The 20,566-nt window shown below is 39.4% G+C and overlaps 1 protein-coding gene across 1 annotated transcript; it reads right to left on the reverse strand.

The window, feature by feature from the left end:
• Positions 1–4,759: 4,759 nt before the first annotated feature.
• Positions 4,760–18,558, reverse strand: wnt3a (wingless-type MMTV integration site family, member 3A). The gene is made up of 4 exons (XM_044052882.1): positions 18,219–18,558; positions 13,363–13,604; positions 8,643–8,908; positions 4,760–8,553 (listed from the first exon to the last, which is right to left on the reverse strand). Exons 1-4 carry the CDS (start codon positions 18,287–18,289, stop codon positions 8,074–8,076), a joined length of 1,059 nt encoding a protein of 352 aa, XP_043908817.1. The 5' UTR covers positions 18,290–18,558; the 3' UTR covers positions 4,760–8,073.
• Positions 18,559–20,566: the final 2,008 nt, after the last annotated feature.

Here is a 20,566-nt window from a genome sequence, read left to right on the forward strand (position 1 = left end):
AAGCAGTTTCACCACACATAACACTGCTGCAGGATACTCGCAGTGACCATTTCTGTCTGCCTGAAAACAGGCCATTACAGGGGCCGTGTTATTATGGACCACTGCGCATGAATCAATGCTCCAGCAGTGATAGACTACATGGCACGGATGGAGAATTAATGAAGAAGAATCTGCGGTGTCGGGGATGTGGTTGCAATTTGCTCCTGCTGAGTGGCTGAAATGCAGTCACACAATAAAAAATTGCAAGACCAACCTTTTAAGGTTCTGCCTCTGGCCACTTGAAAACATGTCTCTCAACCACAGAAGATGATGCACTGGGTTGTACTATAGACAAGTGGGAGAGCAAGAAAGATGTCCAAATATTTCCATGGCTCCTGTGGCCTTCTGCTTGCATAGTCCTGGCATGAGCTCATCGTTGTGTGGCTAGTTTGTGCTCCCTCAGCACTGTTCTTTCCCAGTCTGTAAGTATCAGTGTCAATGCTAACTAGGCATCGACAAAGTCCTCCGAGCTCGCTTTCCCACTACCCCTCCGACTTTGGCTCCACTTGGAATTGAGGGTTTTTCATAAAGGCACATTACGTGTGTGTGCCACCTAATATTGAGAGAGTGCAGTTCAGGCTCTCACATTTGACTCAGTCACTGGAGCTCTGAGCCGGCGTATGGATAATAGCACAATTTATCACCAGTTATATGTGTTCTCTGTGGTCTGTAATGTCTTTTTAGGTGAGCTTACCGCACAAAACAATCATTTCTTTAATTCCCCCACCCCAGTTGTTGTTTTTGTAAGCTCATGTCCAAATGGAAAAAGCTGCCACACAAAATGTTGAGAGGACCTTCTTTTGAGGGATAGGCATTCTTTTCAGCTGCAAAGAGTGACTCTCTTGTGGTATTTAACCAATGAATAAATTGACATGAAATGTATTCCTGATAATGCAAACATCAGGAACAGAGGAGCCAGAAATAACTCTCCCAGGCAAGATGTGGAAGAGATTAAGGCTGAAGCAACGAATAAGTGAGTGGAGGCGGGAGGTTGGAAAATGAGATGGGGGGGTAAGAGGAGGTGAGGAGATGGTGTCTGTAAGGGTGAGTGTATGTATGTGTGTGTGAGTGTGTGTGTGTGCTAGTGGGGGACTTAGTCCACAGAGGGTTCGCAGAGTGAGTTGCAAGGCGAGAACTTCGCTGAGAGGAGGGGTGGCCCTGTGAAAAGGAACTCATAAAAGTCACATTTGTTGGTGATGCATGAGGAAGTGAAGCCAGCTTTGGCACATGTGTCTGTGGTGCTAAATTAACTGTTAACACAAATAATCAAAGTGCAGGGCCCATTGAGCACTGGCGCCAGTGAAATGAGGGGGAGAGGCTGGCCCAAGCCTCTCTCTGAGAAGTTACAGCAGGCTCACAGTGAGCGAGCAGGTGGAGGTCTACCAGGGGCTTTCACAGGATGGAAGTGCTTACAAAACAGGCTGACCAGCCCACTGACAGAGGAAAGCACCGCCGCACTCCTGCTTTCCAGCTATTGTGTGGAAGCGTGCTTCTCTTTTTAGATCTTTCTTTGTAAAGCTCGACATCTCAGAGCAGCGAAGGACGTGGCACCAGCAATTACCTCCACGACTGGCTGATGGCGATTAAAATGCCACGACTGTGACCTTGAGAGCTTTCTGGGTTGCTGACAGGATTTCCAAATAATTGTACATCCACGTCACAAACATTAGCCTTGCTGTGAAGTATATATGAGCCGAATAAGTGACACTGCTTTGATAAACGTTTAAAACAAACACTTGAAAACTCCGTGAAGAAATTTCGAGCTTGCCTGCTGTTTTTTGCATTACTTGTGCTTTTGTCAAATCTTGGACGACATATTACTTTTGGATGATATACTAAACTATGACATTTTGGTCAAATTTTGAACGTCATACTAAACTATGACATTTTGGTCAAATTTTGAACGTCATACTAAATTATGACATTTTGGTCAAATTTTGGACGTCATACTAAATTATGACATTTTGGTCACGTATACTAAATTATGACATTTTGGTCAAATTATAATTATGACATTTTGGTCAAATTAACGTCATACTAAATTATGACATTTGGTACTTGACATCATACTAAATTATGACATTTTGGTCAAATTTTGGACGACATACTATATAATGACATTTTTGTACAATTTTTGACGACGTACTAAACTATGACATTTTGGTAACTTTTTGGACGACATACTTAACTATGAATTTTTTGTCAAATTTTGGACCAAATACTATACTATGACTTTTATGTCACATTTTGGACGACTTACTAAACTATGACTTTTCTGAGTAATTTTGGATGACACACTAAACTATTTTTTGTCAAATTTTGGACAACATACTATACTATGACTTTTTTGAGTAATTTTGGACGACATACTATACTATGACTTTTAAGTCCCATTTTTGACAACATACTATGCTATGACTTTTTTGTCACATTTTGGACGACATACTATACTTTGACATTTTTGTCAAATTTTTGACCACGTACTAAACTATGACATTTTGGTGCCTTTTTGGACCACATACTAAACTATGACATTTTGCCCCTTTTTGGACGACATACTATACTATGACTTTTTTGTAAAATTTAGAACGACACATTAAACTATGACTTTTTTGGGTGATTTTGGACGACATGTTATACTATGACTTTTTGTCACATTTTGGTCGACATACTATACTATGACTTTTTTGAGTTACTTTTGGGCGATATACCACAACATGACTTTTTTGTCACATTTTGGACGTCATACTAAATTATGACATTTTGGTCAAATTTTGGACGACATACTAAATTATGACATTTTGGTCAAAATTTGGACGACATACTATGAAATTTTGGTTAGAATTTTGGGCCGACATACTAAACTATGACATTTTTGTCAAATTTTGGATGACATTTTGGTGACTTTTGGACCTCATAATTAACTATGACATTTTTGTCAAATTTTGGATGACATAACATACTATGACTTTTTTGAGTCATTTTGGACGACCTACTATACTATGATTATTTTGAGTGATTTTGGACGACATACTATACCTTGACTTTTTTGTCACATTTTGGACAACACACCATGCCATGACGTTTTTGTCACATTTTGGACGACATACTAAACTATGACATTTTGGTGACTTTTGGACGTCATTCTAAATTATGACATTTTTGTAAAATTTTGGACGACATACTAAACTATGACATTTTGGTAACTTTTTGGACGACACACTAAACTATGACATATTAGTAAAATTTTGGACAACATACTGAACTATTTTTGTTAAATTTTTGACAACAGTCTGACATTTTGGTGCCTTTTTGAACCACATACTATACTATGACTTTTTTTGCCCCTTTATGGATGACATACTGTACTATGAAATTTTTTGTCAAATTTTGGATGACAAATTGAACTATGATTTTTCGGGTGATTTTGGACGACTTACTATACGATTACTTTTTTGTCACATTTTGGACGACATACTAAATTATGGCGTTTTTGTCATATTTCGGACAACATATTATACTATGACTTTTTATAATATAGTATGTCGTCCAAAATCACTAAAAAATGTCATACTATAGTATGTCGTCAAAAATCACTAAAAGAAGTCATACTATAGTATGTCATCCAAAATTACTCAAAAAAGTCATACTATAGTATGTCGTCCAAAATGAGACAAAAAAGTCAGACTATAGTATGTCGTCCAAAATCACTAAAAAAAGTCATACTATAGTATGGCGTCCAAAATCACTCAAAAAAGTCATACTATAGTATGTCATCGAAATTCAGTAAAAAAAAGTCATACTATAATATGTCTTCCAAAATCAATGTTATTCATAAAAAATGTTTTATAAATAAAAGGGGCAAAAGCACTAACTCAAAGGACATTTTCTGGCCTTTTTATGGTTAAAATAAGCAAAAAGGTCTAGACGGACATTTTGAGGCTTAGTTATTTAAGAGTTAAGCAATTAAGACACATATTTGTGTCACGTCAACATCCATTTTTAGACTTCAATTCAAGATGCCACTAAATCCTACACAGGACTTCTTCAATCTGAAGGGAAATTACTTTTCAATGTAACTCACCTATATCTTATTGTGACATGAGCTTAGTTTAGTTTCATATTTAAGAAATACAAGTGTGCACACACTTTTGTACGGATGACACTCAAGTCTTTACAATCATGAGTCACAAGAGTTTTCAAGATTCAGTCATAGATAATAGAACAACAGTTTGTTTGTTTATGTTGTTTTATTTTGTTGTTAGAGAATTAACTTTAGAGATCAACAATACCTGTGTGGAGTCAGTGAAAAAAAACAGATATGAGGTAAAAAAGGCTACAGTGTTAAACATCAAAACACTGTTTTAAAAAGTTTTTTTTCTGCAAACATACATATATATATATATATATATATATACATATATACACATACATATATATGTATGTGTATATATATAATATATGTATATATTTGCAAAGTTAAGCAAATATATATTATATATATTATATATATATATATTTACTAACATGTACATGGCATGAAATAAATAATTATAAAAACATAACATTTTAGAAACCCATGAAAAAACTAGTTTTACTAAAAACTTTGGATTTAAAAAAAACTTGACAAAGAATTAGAACAAAGTGTCCACACAAGCAAATCATTCGAACGCACATACAGTAATAAACAGTAATAAATGCAAGATAGCAGATCTTGTACTGATAGTGGTTGCTGTGTAGTTTATTGAACATGACTTACATGAGAAACTGGTTATGACTGTTCATTAATATTTTCAGTCATGATGTAAAGTAATCATGGGTGGGCAATTTTGATTAGAGCCTGAAAATAACACATGCCTGAGACATGGCTTTACAACAAGAATTCATCAGTGACTTGACACATCTTTCCACAGTATCAGTTACATAATACACCAACTTTTTTCCTCTTTTTTTTTATTTAATAAACATGACATGGTTTCATCTCAGCTTTCAGTAGTTGTTCACTTTCCAAATAAATAAACACAGTGTAGTATTTCACCCTGGGGAAAGAAACGTGGATTATTTTTGCCCTGATGTTTGGCATGTCTACAAAATCCACAGACAACTACAACAACACAAACTCTATTTTGGACTATTTGGTTAAATGGGGATTACTGAATGTAAAAAAAAATTAGTCAGGACTTCACATTTTTTTTCCGAAACTATACATATATATATATATAATATTTTTCTTTCACAGAAAGAATCAACAAAAGCAAGAATATACAAACAACGGAAATAGACATATTGTATGTAAAGACCTAAACACACAAACACATATAATCTTTACTTAGCAGCATTAAAATTGGGAAGTGTTGATAGTTTCAGTGATGCTGCTTGTTGATTAGTTGATAAGCCACAACTGAGAATCATCAAATGCACAGATTTTGGTCATCAATTCACTGCCATTGCAAATTATACTGCATTATACAGAGCTTAAATGATACAGCTTAGTTGTTATTCATGTCGTTTTTCTCCTAAGGGAACACAGGCTTTTACTTCTATCTTATCAAATATCAAAATAAACAAATATATTCACAGAAATGTAACAAAAAGTGGGAATATCCCTTTTCATAAATAACAGTTTTTCCCCCACACCCACTCACACAAGACAATGCTAATACTGATAAAAACAAGAACATGCTTCATATTTCTCAACAGGACACAAGTGCTGAGCTTTAAGATTCGTTTACAGCTCTCTGACCACAGCAGACTCACAGGGGTTTTCTTTTCTTGTCTTTGGTCATTCAAAGCATTGTTACAAGACAAACCTTTCAGCAATTCCAGGTGTATTATGAAATGTGCTGACAGTGGGCAGTATATTCTTATTCTGCTAATGTTCAAAGGATGTGACCAGGGGTGTTCCAAGGGACTTTGGAGGCCCCAGGCATAATGGACCAGGGGGCCCTACATTGAATAGACTCTGAATCATTTTTTTTTTCTTTTTTATCCTCGTCTGGAAAGCAAAACCTCGTCTGGTTTTGCTTTCTTTCTTTCTTTCTTTTTGACTAACAGAAGCATAAGTGTGATTCATATTCAATATTCAATATTGCCGTTGTGAAATTCCACAGCAATTGGGACGGGACTTTGTTCAGAGTATTCCGACAATGACGCTGTTGCAGTCTTCCTGTACATCATCAATTACAGACTCATTCACACTGAAATTAGTGGGTTATACCAGTGATTTTTCTTAACCCAGGTGACCCCACGAAAAACATCACAAATGAGCAAATGAGTTGGACGAAAAAAAAAAACAACAGCAAAACAATGCGTGACAGTGTTACAGTCATTGCTATTTTGTATCTTTTATTTACCTGTTCAAACTTAAGGGTAAGTGACCAATTTTAAGGGGCTAATAATATGAAATATGATTCATAAAGAATATTCACCACATTTCCTAGTTGTAAAAAGTAAGGTCATGGCTATAGGCCACGGTATACTTCTGTGCACAACGCACGCTGACCCAAAGCTAAATTGCGTCATCAACAGGCAACGCGCATGTTGCGTGTGCAGCCCAGATTTTGGAACTGCCCGCAAAGAGCGTGTTGGGTGGACAGCGCTTGCGCAAACTGAATTTCCGCCCCGCCGGGGTATTAAGCCCCGCTACCAAGCAGAAAAACCATTTCGACAACAGAAGAAATAGTTTTTCTGCTCGACTCCCCTGCTCGACAAGCCTTTCAGCTGTGAGCCGCTCGTACCAGATGTGTCCGAGGCAGCTCTAGCATTGCTCTCTTCTTCTTTGGTAGGAACGTGTCCTATTCCCTGCGTCCAGACTTGTACCGCCACCCGATGGTGAAGTGGGATACTGCAGGACCCTGATGCACGAGTATACCAGGGTCCACGATATGTGACACGCACTTCAGTGAAGTATACCAGGGCCTTAAGGGCTATGCTAACGGCTGGGAGAAGATTGCACATCTTAGCACTGTGTTGGAGATTACACTGGAATCCACATTGCTGCCAAAAATGAAGTTGACAAAGACGAAATTACCGTATTTACCCGGTCTTACCCCTGCTAATGCAGACCGGAGCCATAGCTGATACAAATCTAGAGTCATTTGACCCGTGAATGAATGCCAATTAAACACATTCCTACTGCTCAAAAAACAGTTTAAGCCCAGAATTAAATAGTACTTCAACCAGTGGAAATGGGATGTTACTGTCATTGCTGTGAACTCAAGTAATGAGCTGCTCTGCAGTTGCCTGCTTTGCCTGTTGCAACACCCCTGGATGTGGCTCACGTCTACTCTCAGATAAAGTTAGTCATTTAAAGCAGATATTAACTTGTTAGCTTAAGACTTTGTGAACATGTAAACACAATACAGCACAATACTACATTCACTCAGGTGCAAGTGCATTCTTACCCAAAGATCAGTAACTTATTAAGACTAAAAATCAAATACTCACTCAGACATCGGTAATGTTAGTTTTCAAATAGACTCTACATGTACATACTAATAATGTTGAGGAAGTGGATGCATGCTGTTGAGTGTGTGATTGTGTCAATTTGTCATAAATGTGGTCAAAGAGATATTTTAACATATTTAACAAATTACATTTCCATTGTTTGCCCCTTAGACATGAAAGCATTGGCAGTGCTGCACTATTCTCAACAAAAGTAACTACTTGGCACACAGAAAAGAAAAAAAAAAACAACAAAAAAAAACACCAATATGGTGTTTGTCATTTAGCTGACTCCTTTCCTACGTCAGTACACAAAAATTGTTTTGCCATTGCTATAGATACCAACATTGTTGTCATTATTGCCACCGTCGCAGTTCATGTGAGTGAAATGCTTTGTGATGTCAGCATCTACTGAACTGTTCCAGTTAATAAAGTCAGAGATTGGCTCTTCATGTCTGCCGCTGGAGTCCACGGACAGGTCAGACATGTTTACAGTCTCTTATAGCTTGTGGAAAAGTTAGTATAATTACTCTTGTGCCAATTAAAGAGTGTCAAATTTGGTGAATAAAAAAGGGGTGAGAAGACGAAACATCATTTGCAGGTGTGGACGTCATAGACTCGCACACACTCCTGACAGCTCACGTAGCAGCACCAGTGAAAAATACAGTGGCACTTCTCCTTCCTCTTCTCAGTCCGAGTATTGTGACCCCGCCCACAGCACAGAAGGTCGCACCCGTCTATGCCGTGGGATGTCAGGTTGCAGATGCGATCTCGAGTGCCAAAGGAGCCAGTCTCAGGATTAGGGTCACAAAAATTGGGCGAGCTTTCATAATATACCAGGTCACGCTCTGTGGGGGGTTTGAAGTAGTTGTACTTGGGTCTCAGCGTCTCCACCCATCCACGGGACTCCTTGTGTTTCTCCACAACCATCTCAGATGCGCTGTCATACTTATCCTTCATGTAGTCACCGATGACTCGGAAGTCTGGCTGAGACCACCAGCACGTCTTGACCTCACAGCTCCCCGAAAGACCATGGCACTTACATTTCAGGAACATGTTCTCATTGAGGGACTTTGGAGGAAAAGGAAAAAAAAAAAAAAACACTGTTAATTAAAAGTAGCAGAAAAACTGCAACAATATCTTCAACAAAAAAAACGAACCATTCTTCCTGCCTCGTTGTTATGGCGGTTCATCGCTGAGCGTGCATCAGGGCGATTCTCTCTCGCATCAGCAAACTCCCGGGACACCATGCTCCCAAACTCCACATCCTCACTACAACCGCCCCATTTCCATCCCTCACCAGGGGGGCCCTTGTGGCGTGTGTCACACCCGCAGATGGTGGCTGAACCATCAGCGCAGGCACGGGTCACTGCAAATGCCACTCCCGCTGAGGCAATGGCATGAACAAATGCTGACTCTCGAGTGGCTGAAAGGGAAATTACAAATCTGTTGGAAATACATCATTTGAATTCGGTGGAAGCTCAGTCGCTTCTATCTAACCTGCTGAAGATACAATGGTGTGGATGACTGAAAACCATCACAAACATATATCATTTGAAACACTCTAAAAGGCTCTACCCCACTTAGAAACATGCAAACAGAAATATAGCTTGATGCCAAGTATTATTTGCTAGATTACTTCCAGTTCATATAGATATCAGCTTGTGTTTGCTATAATTATATGAGCAAATAAAACCAAGCCACACAAAATATAGAGTGCAATTGCTGTGGTGGGCTACATGTGTTGAGGTCCAATCTACCAAGGTGTACCAGTGTGTAGGTTCAGTCAACCCATACATCAATCGTCCTGTCTCTGAATAAGACCTGAAAGGCCTCTGTGTCTCTGTCTGACATAGCTAAGTGATGACTCAGAGGGATCAGGATCTTCCAGAGAGATGAGAGGAAGAGACGGGGCTGACAGGCCTATAATTAAGAGACTCAATTAAGCTTTTGAAAGGTTAGGAAAGGCCTCACACTCATGGGACACAAGTCATAGACACTAAACAGAAATAGGACTGTAGTGTCCAGATATGCAATCCCAAACAACTGGTACAGAAGGAAAGGCCCTGCATGCTTCAGCATATACCTCTCTCTAACAGCGCTCATTATTGCAAGTAGGCTGCCTTGAATATATGTACTTGTATGGTCTTGCACATTCATAAGAAGACACAGCAATCAAGAAAGTGGAAACACCAGGAGTAAACATGAAACAATGACTCGCGTGGAAGACAGTTATAAAGATGTAAACAGAGATAGTTTAGTTTAGATAGATCAAGTATATGTAATTAGTGTTGACATTTTCTGTACAAAAAAAAGGATTGAAATAGTGAAAGACAGAAAGGAGAGGGAAAGGGAGGGGTATATAAAGCTAGAGGGAGTAGGAGCGCCTCCCTTGTAGCAGGTTCCAACCAGTTTGAGGACTAAAGGGCATTAGAAACAATGATGCAAGAGAAAAGGTCTACTGGCATCCTCCACCACCCACTTAATACTACAAGCATACACACAAGTTTACTAATGTGTACACTAATAAACACATAAACCTCTGCTTTGCTTCCATATTGTTTCACATGAACATTGAAGTGTGGGAACTGAAAGCCGTTTGATTTAATGCTGCTTGACTGTCTCAGGTAATTAAGCTTCAAATTTAGAGCGACGAGTGAACTGAAGCACAATTCTGAGGTGATAGAAGTGCATCAATCTGAGATGTTGGGTAATGACAAAATGGAGTGTATTCCATGTTCTGTTAAGTTATTATTCTGCTGCTAGATGTTGTATATCCCTGTGTATTACTCATTCAAACTAGTGCATAAATAAATAAATAAATATAGTAGACCTAAGATAATGCCTTGGGGAACACCAATGGAAATATAACCTCACCAATGACTGGCTACGATGTTGCAGAGTATAAGTGGTAAGAGATGAAAACTAAAGAGGAAAAGAAGATTAAGTTGTGGTGCTATGAACAAAGGAAATGGTTTAAGGCAAATTAAATATGTCCTGATCATATAATAGGCTTTTAATACGGATGGGGACTTTCCCATGCTCGTGATTCAAGTGAATGGTAAAGTGGTGTCAGGCTTTAGCTCATGAAGCTAAGACTTCTAGTAACTTACAGAATCTTTCACTGTTGAACTGAAAGCTTTTGTTTTTTCTTTCCCTAAAACTCAATGCCTGGAAAAAAAAAAATATTTGGCACATGACTGGTTTTCTCTATATTTACCTTACCATTCCAAATAAATATTTTACCTAGGTGGGTGGTATATACCTATATAGTGTAAAAAACCCTGCTGATATTACATGTTATGTTTGGTATTTCATTGGCATTAAAAACCTTTATAGCATTTACTTCACCTGGGAACACCAGCTCTTACAAAAGGCCTCTGCTTTTCTTAGCTTTATGACCAATTTATGGTATTTAGGGACACTTGCCCTCTAACAATGCTTCTCCACCAAACCTTTCCAGATCCTGGCAGACCAAGTGGTCCCTACAACCTGCTGGGGGGCTGAATCCCCTATTGTGCAGCCACTGTCACGCTGTGTTAGTTCCACAATGGCTGCAGATATTTTATATGAAATTTGCCCTGGCCAGTGATTAGTGGAGACCAAGTTAAGTCATAGCAACAGAGAACTATGCAGTGGCCGGACCCCGCTTGTCGGCAGACGGGGAAATCCCTATTCAAATGGTTTAATAAAACAATCTAAAGGGCGTGTGAATGGGGAAAAGCACTTTTTCTCCTGCTTAATCTCATGGTTGCGAAGATATTGTGCTCTGAGCAGTGCCCAGCGGGAAGTGGGCCTAAGGTCCCCCCATCAACTCCATTTAACACACCCCTTCTTTCTTTCTTGCCCAGAGTTAATGATAAACAGGAGTGCTAGTTTCCCTCCCCCAGCATGGAGAGACATACGTCCCGTGAAAAGCAAAGACCTCTTAGCTCATCCTAAATAGTTACACTTTCTCATCCTCAGGTCGTAGGTCATAACCCACATAGCCTGACCTTCCTGCAGTTAGTTTAGATGAACCTTAATCATTAAGGTCGATCTGTTGTTTGGATACCACGGCATTAAACTTTAGCCACTTACACACACACTTTACATATTATGTAATAGTAATTTCATGTGACCTTCGTTTTAATTTAATGGTTTCAAGTGGAATAGTGATGATGCATGTCTCTACCTGTATGGGTGGTAACACCTGTGAAATAGAGACTGTCCACTTTTTTATAGCAATGGTGACCTTAATAATGGTATCATGACTCATAAAGAGGAGGCTGATTACACCCATATAGTAGGTAGCTGTTCTGTAAATACCAAGAATGCCAAAAACAGTTCTGGGATTGGCTCTGCAGACTAAGAACACCTGTGCAGATTTTTACCTTTCATCACAGGCAGATTCCAGCAGAGCATGTTTTGACACTTTAGTTAATGTAAATTAATGAGTGCTGACGCAGACTTAGCCTAGAGGTAGGGCTCGTGGTTTGAGGTGTGGAGTGAGAGAGAGAGAGAGAGAGAGAGAGAGAGAGAGAGCGGGGATCACACCATGTGTACAGGAGCAGGAACACACACAAGAGAAAGCACATGTCCGTTTGTAAAGACTGGAGTAATTCAAATCTTTGTTTTTCATAAACAATGTTGGGTTCTGTGTATTTAGAAATCTTTCACTCCAGTCATCTATATAACATAACTGCTTCTCCCCTATGCTTTTCATTCTTCTACTACTCTGAAAAACAGAGATTGTGGGTGATTGTGAGGAGGGGACTACATGATAGGAACTAATCTGCTGAAGCCAATAAAGGTACCTACTCTTCCTTTTAGCTTTGCCTTCCAAAAAAGGCAGGAGGAAACTGACATACAACAGTCTGAATCACAGACAAACAGACACCGGTGAGGACAATAGCCCAGTTGCACAGATAAACACCAGCATCAATCAAATCCAATGAAATGGAAGCCCTCTACTACTAAGCCCTATCAAAGGGCCCTGAGCCCTCGAGTCACTCTCCTTGGCCTCTGACAAAGGCACTTAATCCAGCCACTTTGACCTCTCACATTATTAAGAACCTCAGTGACCTTAATCCAATCAAAATGATTTACTAAAGCCCAGTAGCTGCCTCCTCTTTCCTCTCACTGCCCCTGCAATTTAGACTCAGGAGGGGAGGCAACGGGAGAGATGTGATGGCATTTTGCACCACAAAAGGACTTGGATTGAGAACCCCCATCGTTAGCTACCTAGCCTCTTCTATCAACTGGCTCCAGAGTTTATTAAAAGCAATTGCCCCAACTAACCTTCAACGCCCTGTGTTCACATCAGTCTCCCGCTAAGTAAGTGACAGGTTTAGATCTCTTCCCTCAAACCTTGTGTTCTGAACTTGAATAAAGCAACAATGCAGGAAAACACAAAACTGGCACCTTATCTATCATGCAGGATACATCAAAGTGTACTGAACCAAAATTGTCACTTTAATACACTTAAAGAAAACCTAAGCAGAAAAATATATTTTGGAAAACTCCATAACTTTGTTGAAAAATATTTTGGAAAGGGTATGTACCTCATGGGGAAAGTACAGAAGAGCAATCACAGGGGATTTCCTCCTGAAGAAAACTCCAACAAGACAGAACTTACTCGTCTTAATTGTGTACATTATTCCACGCACACAGCTCACTTCAGTCCTGTATATTTAAACAAGGATTTGAAGGAGCATAATGGATCATTTAAATAGGGAAGGCTTGTTTGCTTATTTTTGCTAAGTAAGCACTATTACAAATGCCAAGAAATTTAATTTACCCTTGAAAGTATGGATCTGATGCACTGACAGAAGCATAGCAGCAAAGGAAGGTTTTAAATGTGTCAAAACTTGAGAAACCCTTGTTTGCTGTGCATGTTACCTTTATCTAACACAGGGCCAAAAATAGCCAGGTTGTCAGTGACTGTGGTGCAGTTCCAGCGTCGGCCTCTGAACTGGTGCTGACACTCCTGGATGCCAATCTTAACGCCTTCTGCCACACTGGGCATGATTTCCACGTAGTTCCGGCAGAAACGCAGCTGTTTGGGCACCAGACCTGGGATGCTGCCACACAGAATAGGCTGAGTACCCAGTGATGAGTACTGGTGGCCCACTGCTAGTGACCTGAAAGAGAAGAGAGGTCACAATGTAAGTGTTTTTCATGATGGCAACTTGTCTCGTTTCATGTCTGTGTCTGTATCTATTGATTTACTACCGCTTAAGTCAAAGTCTGATTTGAAGCCTTCTAAGGGGGATGGTAATTTCATGTCTGTTTGATTGTGTTTATTTGCTGTATCTGATGCTACCATTAGGAGTCCATCCTTTATCCCTTCAACTACCCTCTCTGCAGACACCTGGCCTTTGTGTGCATTGAAATTGCAGCCTTGCTGCCAAAGATGCAGGCAGTGTCTCTGTCTAAGATGAAAGTCTACAATGCATCTAGAGGTCTTCATAGACCTTAAGCTGACAACTTGGAAAACTACACCTTGTTATTAACTGTCCACACACTTAACAGGCCTTCAGCTTAGGTTAATAAGAGTGCAAACGTTACACTGAGACTTCAGAGAGTTTATTAAGTGTAACACTGAACCATCCCACCCCACACCCCCTTTCCTTTGAGGAAGGTATTCTGGGATACAACAAGTGCAAACTTGGTTTACTGATTACATCTCCCAGTGTCACTCCTTGCATTGCTTTCTCTTTGCCTTTCTGTCTTTCTCTTTATTTCAATTATGAATTTTAGTAACTACTAGAATCTATCTATCTATCTATCTATCTATCTATCTATCTATCTATCTATCTATCTATCTATCTATCTATCTATCTATCTATCTATCCATCCATCCATCCATCCATCCATCCATCCATCCATCCTCTTTGGAATATTTGATTGTTTAATAACACACCTACAATTGCTGTCTTTGGCAAATGCCCCACAGAGAAGCTACAAAGTCGTCGTCATTCATTTTACATCCACTGTCTGTTAAATAAATACTGGCAGCAGAGGTCTGATGATTCTGCCCTGAGTGATATGGACTCAACGGCAGTAAATGTTGTGCGTTTGCACAAAGTCAGGGGCAGCAGGTGTGCAGGACTTTTAGCTCAGTCTCTGTTGACCTGAGTGTTGTTCAGGTACTAATCACAAGAAGATTACCCAAAACTCCAGACACTGACCTGAGGCTGACTTCTTTAAAACCTCAAGACAAGATCTACTAAGCAAAGTGAACCTTGGCTCATGGCTCCTAATGACCTCCACCACGTTGACCTCCAAACACCTCAAGTTATGTACCGAAACATTTGTTTTTAAGATCATGTTTTAGTTATGTCAGCCAGGTGTTTACCGTAAGTGTGAATCAATCTTCCAGTATTCTTGTAAATGTGTCACACTGGTTCCAACGGAACTTCATGTCTAATTTCTACACACGAGATCCACACTAATTAATCATGAATGAGACATCTAGTAAGCAAGCAATGACAAGCTGAAAATGATTCCAGGGGAAAATTACTTTGATTTGTAGTCTGTCTGCAGCATCCGTCAGCATAAACAGGAACTCCTGTTACAAACTGACCTCAGTTTGGACCTCGTTAGTCCATCATTCCCCAAAGAAACCACATCCAAATCTAGTGAAGACTAAGTTGCTCTTAATGGCAACATCAGACAGTGCAGGACTGTAATAGAAGTGCATTGACACTCTTGAGGATGTTGATTTACAGTATATTTATCAAAATAATTTCACAGTTAGAAGTACTGAAGTGCTGAATCTAACGTTAAAGCAAACTCAGACGTCTTGCCAAGGACGTTGGCAGATCACACTTTCTTCTATTTTGTCCTTCTTGTGATGAATTAAGATCACCTTTTCTGAATGACATGTCTTCTCAAAACCCAGAAATGCTCTGGTGCACTGACAACAAATGGTTGTCCAGGTTTAATGATGTGATGCAAGTTTGCTGCTTATTTGTCTAACGCTTGAACCCCTGTGTCTTGTAAGCCCAATTTGGCTGGGCATATTTTCTGCATATGACAGAAAATAAATGGTAATCAATCAAGCAATCAATCAATCATGCATAATGATTGTTTATGAAGACTGATGGGAGGTGAAAACACTTGCTGTCAGTCTAATCGTGAACATCCTGTGCTTCCTTTTTCCTCTGCAGCAGGTAATGGCGCCTGCCTCATGGCATATTTGTCAACTTGATTTGAAGGAAAGACCTTTGTGTTCGCGAATGACCAAATGTGTCACAACAGCAGAGACCGACTTATCCCGAGGCAGGAAAAAGCTGAAAGGCATGTCTGTAGTGCGTCTGATAGAGTACTCAGGAGTACTACACTTTTTGCATACATTTCTGGTGGGTCATCCTGGTGTTTCACAGACCCATCATGAGTCAGTGTGCTAAAGTTGCTTCACTCGTGCTCGTTTCTGTGTCTGTCTCAGTGGGGCTGAGTAATCCATGCCACATCTTCCTGTGTTAAGAAATGGCCCGGTAGAGAAGGCAGGGCATGTTCCAGGGATGATTTATGATTTTTTAAGAAGCTACTGCATTAAGAGCAGTGTTGTTAGAAACCAACTCCAACAAATATTCAAACACAGCAATTAGACGTTTATGTGTTCTGAGGATTTTAGACATCCATTCAGCTTGCGCAGCCTCAATCTCCCTAATTCCTTTCTGAGAAACTCATTTCTCATCCGACCAGCTGCCGTCCTTTGTGAAGGAGCAGGATTCACTACGTTTGTAAAGATCCGTGTTTTCAAGTGAACAATCAAGTGAAAACTGTTAGAAATAAATACTTAGGAAAAACATATATCATATAATTTTTTTTGCCTCAGCACAGACTTTCCCCCCTGTCATCTAAGTGCATCCCGTGCAGGTTTAATGCATATTTCAGCAAGCCCAAGCAGGGTACCTTAGAATTACCACTTTACTTGTGGGCCCTCGGGCCTTGGAGCCGACTTTGACATCAAGAGACTATGTTTGGGAAAAGGAATGTGCGGCAAGCTTTCACCTCCAGGTATTTATCTTCTAAGGTGGGGTGGACTAGGGAAGGGGGTGGTGGGGTGGCGTCTGCAGCCAGGCTATGTTATGGCAGGTTCGAAAAGAGACAGACATGAATGCGTCTTGGAGCAGATCTGGTACCCCCGACAACTGCTGTGGCACACGGGTTGTGCGTGATGCTGCTCCAGTGGCCACTTGAAGCCAAATTTGGCAGCTTCCCTCAGAAAACCGATCCCAGTTGCATTTACACAGGAGCCGTGTTTAAGGGAGTGACAATGCAGGCACATTGAGCTCAGCCCAGAAGGAACCAGGTTATTTGCTTTTGGATGAGTTGCCATGTAACAAAGATTACATTATCAGTCTTGCATGGAAAAAGAAAAACGAAAACACTCCAGCGACCGATGACTTCAAAAATGAGAGCTGAAATGTGCACGAGCTGCAGTATACCTTCAGTTATGTACAGGGATGATGCGGCCACCTTACTCCTGTCATATTTACCTGCCACTTTCTGCGCCGCTACACTGTTCAAACAGTGACCTGACCCACCCTCCAAAGACCCAAGCATCAGCACAGAAAATAGTTGTTGACTGTTATGACTGAATGGAAATCTGCTTTCCATCATGCCATTCATAACTGGCTGCACACAAAGGGAAATAAAACTAAAACGACATGCTCTACATATACTGAATAATAAACCGTGGATCAAACAATTTGGGCACGCATTCATTCCCTGTGTCCATTAAACCCAGGAGTGAACTGATTTGGGTCTTTCATTTTTTTTTTTGGCCAATGAGAGCCCCGCTGTTACATCAGGATTTCCTTCCAGCTGAGCATGTAATTAGTTTCAAATCAGTAATACCACCAGGGGACCCATTAAGAGAAGCACATTAGGGTACACTCAAAGTCTATGCAAACCCAAATAGTGAAGGATTTGTCGAAAGCAAAAACGCTAAAATTAAGCAATAAAAAAGAAACTCACCAAAGAAGCTGCAAGCCAAACTCTGCCTTTGTGTTAAATATAAGGTTTTTGCAGCAGTTTATTTCAAAAAGCTCATTCGTGTGGTGAATTCTAAATTAAGCATACAGTAATAATGCAAAAAGGGTCTGCAGCAGAAAATAAATCAGCTGATTCATTTGCTGCAAGTATTCAATTATGTTTAGTTGCAAGTGAACGTGTTAATAATGATTCTAGTGGAAAATATTAGAATATTAAGATGAGCATAGAGATTAAATAAACAAAAAAATCAATACGTTTCCATCCAGGATCTAGACTCCAACACACGCCATTCACAGAGCAGTGTATGTGCACACTGGCACACACACAAGCACACAAACTTTGCACCTGTTGCACTCTGAATGTGAAATTGTCGCAACTCTCATGATTTTTCCTACACATGTCCTAAAAGTAAGATAGAAGCGTTTTTCTTCAAACACTCAGCTCAATTATAAAAATGAATCACTGACTTTTCTTTACCATTCACCAGAGTTTACAAAACACCAAAAGCACTCCATATATCATATTGGACACACATCCACAATTGAAACCCCTGGCCGGATCAGTTTCAGCATCAGTTCACCTCAAAGTCCCGCTGCTGTGCTGTCACAAACCAAATCATCACGAAAATCCCGACTCCAAGTGACGCACAACAGGCGGACCATCATGACACTTTCCGCTGTTTTAACATAAAACACAACATGTGTCGCCTTTCGTCAGGCGGGCAGCGGTAGAATGGAAATGAAACTTACCACCAGATGGGATAACTAGCCATGACACGCGTGAGCCCGCAGAGCAACAGGAAACATCCAAGGTATATCATCCTTAAAGTTTCGCAAAACGTCTCCACGCAGAATGTCTACATGCGCGCTCACGGGCGCGCACAGGGATTTGAACTGAAGAGCAAAAAAAAAAAAAACAAGAAGAAAAAAAGAAGGCGAACAAATACTAAAAAATAAATAAACAAACAAATAAACAAACAAAACAAAACAAAAAAGCCGATTCGGCACTGGATGGTTATCTTTTATTCCTATCTATCTTTCGCGATGTCTCGTGGCAGAAGTGTGGAGGGAAACATTAAAAGTTAAAAGGTGCTGCTGCTGCTGCTGCTCCTTTAGGACCCAATCAGCAGGTATTGCCACAGGGTGAATTCTGATGATATGTTCCCTCTGTTGCTCAGCCAGAGCAGTTTGAACTCAAGACAATTTAAAGATGTGTTTTAGTGCTCATTGGGAATTGGTCCGCATTAGCATGCAGTGTGTGTGTGATATATAATGTTGTTTAAAGGAGAGAGAGGGAGGGTCCGAGAGGTTTTAAATAGACATCGGAACCCCCGTGGATTGCGTAGCTATAACAACCTGTCCGGATTTCACTCCCTGGCTTGAAGCTTCTAAAATGCAGAAATAAATATGTGTGAATTGCTTGAGACCATTATTAACGTCTCCCCTCCTTTATTCTCCACCAATGTCAAATTAGAAGTTTGGAATTCCCTTGATTGACTGATGAACTCACAGTGAATTGTTTTTTTTTTTTTTAAAGTATTTAATGCGAATGAAAATAACTTTCCTTCAATACACTATATGCTATATAGTGTATTGAAGGTAGTATGAATATAGTGAATATAGTATGAATATAGTGTATATTCATAGTTTGTGAATATAGTGTAAAATTCACAAATTCAACAGCAACATAACATAACTTGACTTATTACGGCTTAATTATTATTTTTTTGCATTCATCAATACAACTTTTAACTCGTCTCTCTTTTCCAACTAGAATATCCCGTTTAAATTGTCCACATCACTGAGTTTAAAATGACAGACTGACTGTTTGGTTTTCTCAATGTCAAGTGGCTGCTGAAAGCTGCTCCAGAGAGAACTCTGCATTTACAGGAACTGATGCTCATCTAAATAAAAAAAAAGTCCTGGTTGTGCAACATGAGTGACTAACAGCGCGAGAATTATATAAAGATAATTAAAGTTTAAGGATTAATTCAGGAGGATTATTTTTACTCGGGACAACTTTGTTTTCTTCTCAAATACAGCTTGTGTAATGTTTATAAGATAACGCTAATAAAGGGCTAAACTTATAATTCATTAGTTATTAAATTGACAGTTAGAAAGGGAAAAAAGTCAGATAAATTAAATGAGGATACTGAAAGATATCATGTATTTTTCCAAAACCTAATTTCAATTTCTTTTGTTGAATAGATGATTTACTTAATCTGCCCCCAACGAATCTGAGAAAGTGCAGAGATTAGGATTTTTCATTCAACCTTCACGCACTTAATCATCTCTAGATAAGCCGTCGAATCGTCATCAGGCTTTTGGTGTTTGATTGTCTTGTACCTGGATGTCTAATTTACAGATGTGCATTCATATGTCAGTCAGGTCAGACACTGTCATATGATTTATAAAAATGTATGTGCTGCTGAGCTATTTAATTTTTGTTAACTCGCCTGGAGGAGGCAAAAAAAACACACACAAGTCACACAGATATCACGTAGTCTCACAGGATATCAGCGCCATCTACTGGGCATAGCTGTGTACTGCAAACCTGGCAACGTCTGAAAATAGTATTTTCAATTAAAACACATTAGCTACCACTAACTGTCTTTATATCCATATTTTCATCCATATTCGTACTTTATTCCTTCACATTCTGCTACTTGAAAAACATTCTCATCTTCCTAATAATTTTAAACTGTTTTGGAACTCTATTCTGGAAACTATATATTTGCTTATTTCCAAGGACCAAGTACAAAGACCAGCTACAACAAGAAAGCATATGGAATCGAAAACATCAGTGACTATTATGTGATGAGTTGAGACTGTAATTCATATTGATGAAGTTGCTACCCCTAAAAAAAATATTTATTTTACCATATATTTTATTTATTTTCAGGAAAACAAGACATCTGACAACAGACAAAACAAACAACAGAAGGGCTCAAAAGAAAAGGAATAAAAATAGGGTAAACAAATAAATGAATAAAGTGACAGCAATAAGAGAAATAACTGCTTTACACACATTAATCATTATATGCATTTAGAGGCTGTTTGTTTTGCAGGGTAGTAAAGAGCACCGTGCATTAGAGCTG

Source organism: Solea senegalensis, linkage group LG1, assembly GCF_019176455.1.
Source record: "Solea senegalensis isolate Sse05_10M linkage group LG1, IFAPA_SoseM_1, whole genome shotgun sequence".
In the NCBI taxonomy this organism is placed as follows: domain Eukaryota; kingdom Metazoa; phylum Chordata; class Actinopteri; order Pleuronectiformes; family Soleidae; genus Solea; species Solea senegalensis.

Bases quoted from the DNA above. Each gene is read 5' to 3' on its own strand.
- wnt3a (XM_044052882.1), bottom strand. From the start codon at position 18,289: ATGATATACCTTGGATGTTTCCTGTTGCTCTGCGGGCTCACGCGTGTC. The intron at 8,909-13,362 runs GTAACATGCACA...TTTCCCTTTCAG, and splicing joins TGGCCCTGTGTTAGATAAAG to CCACTCGAGAGTCAGCATTT. The intron at 8,554-8,642 runs GTTCGTTTTTTT...TTTCCTCCAAAG, and splicing joins ACAACGAGGCAGGAAGAATG to TCCCTCAATGAGAACATGTT.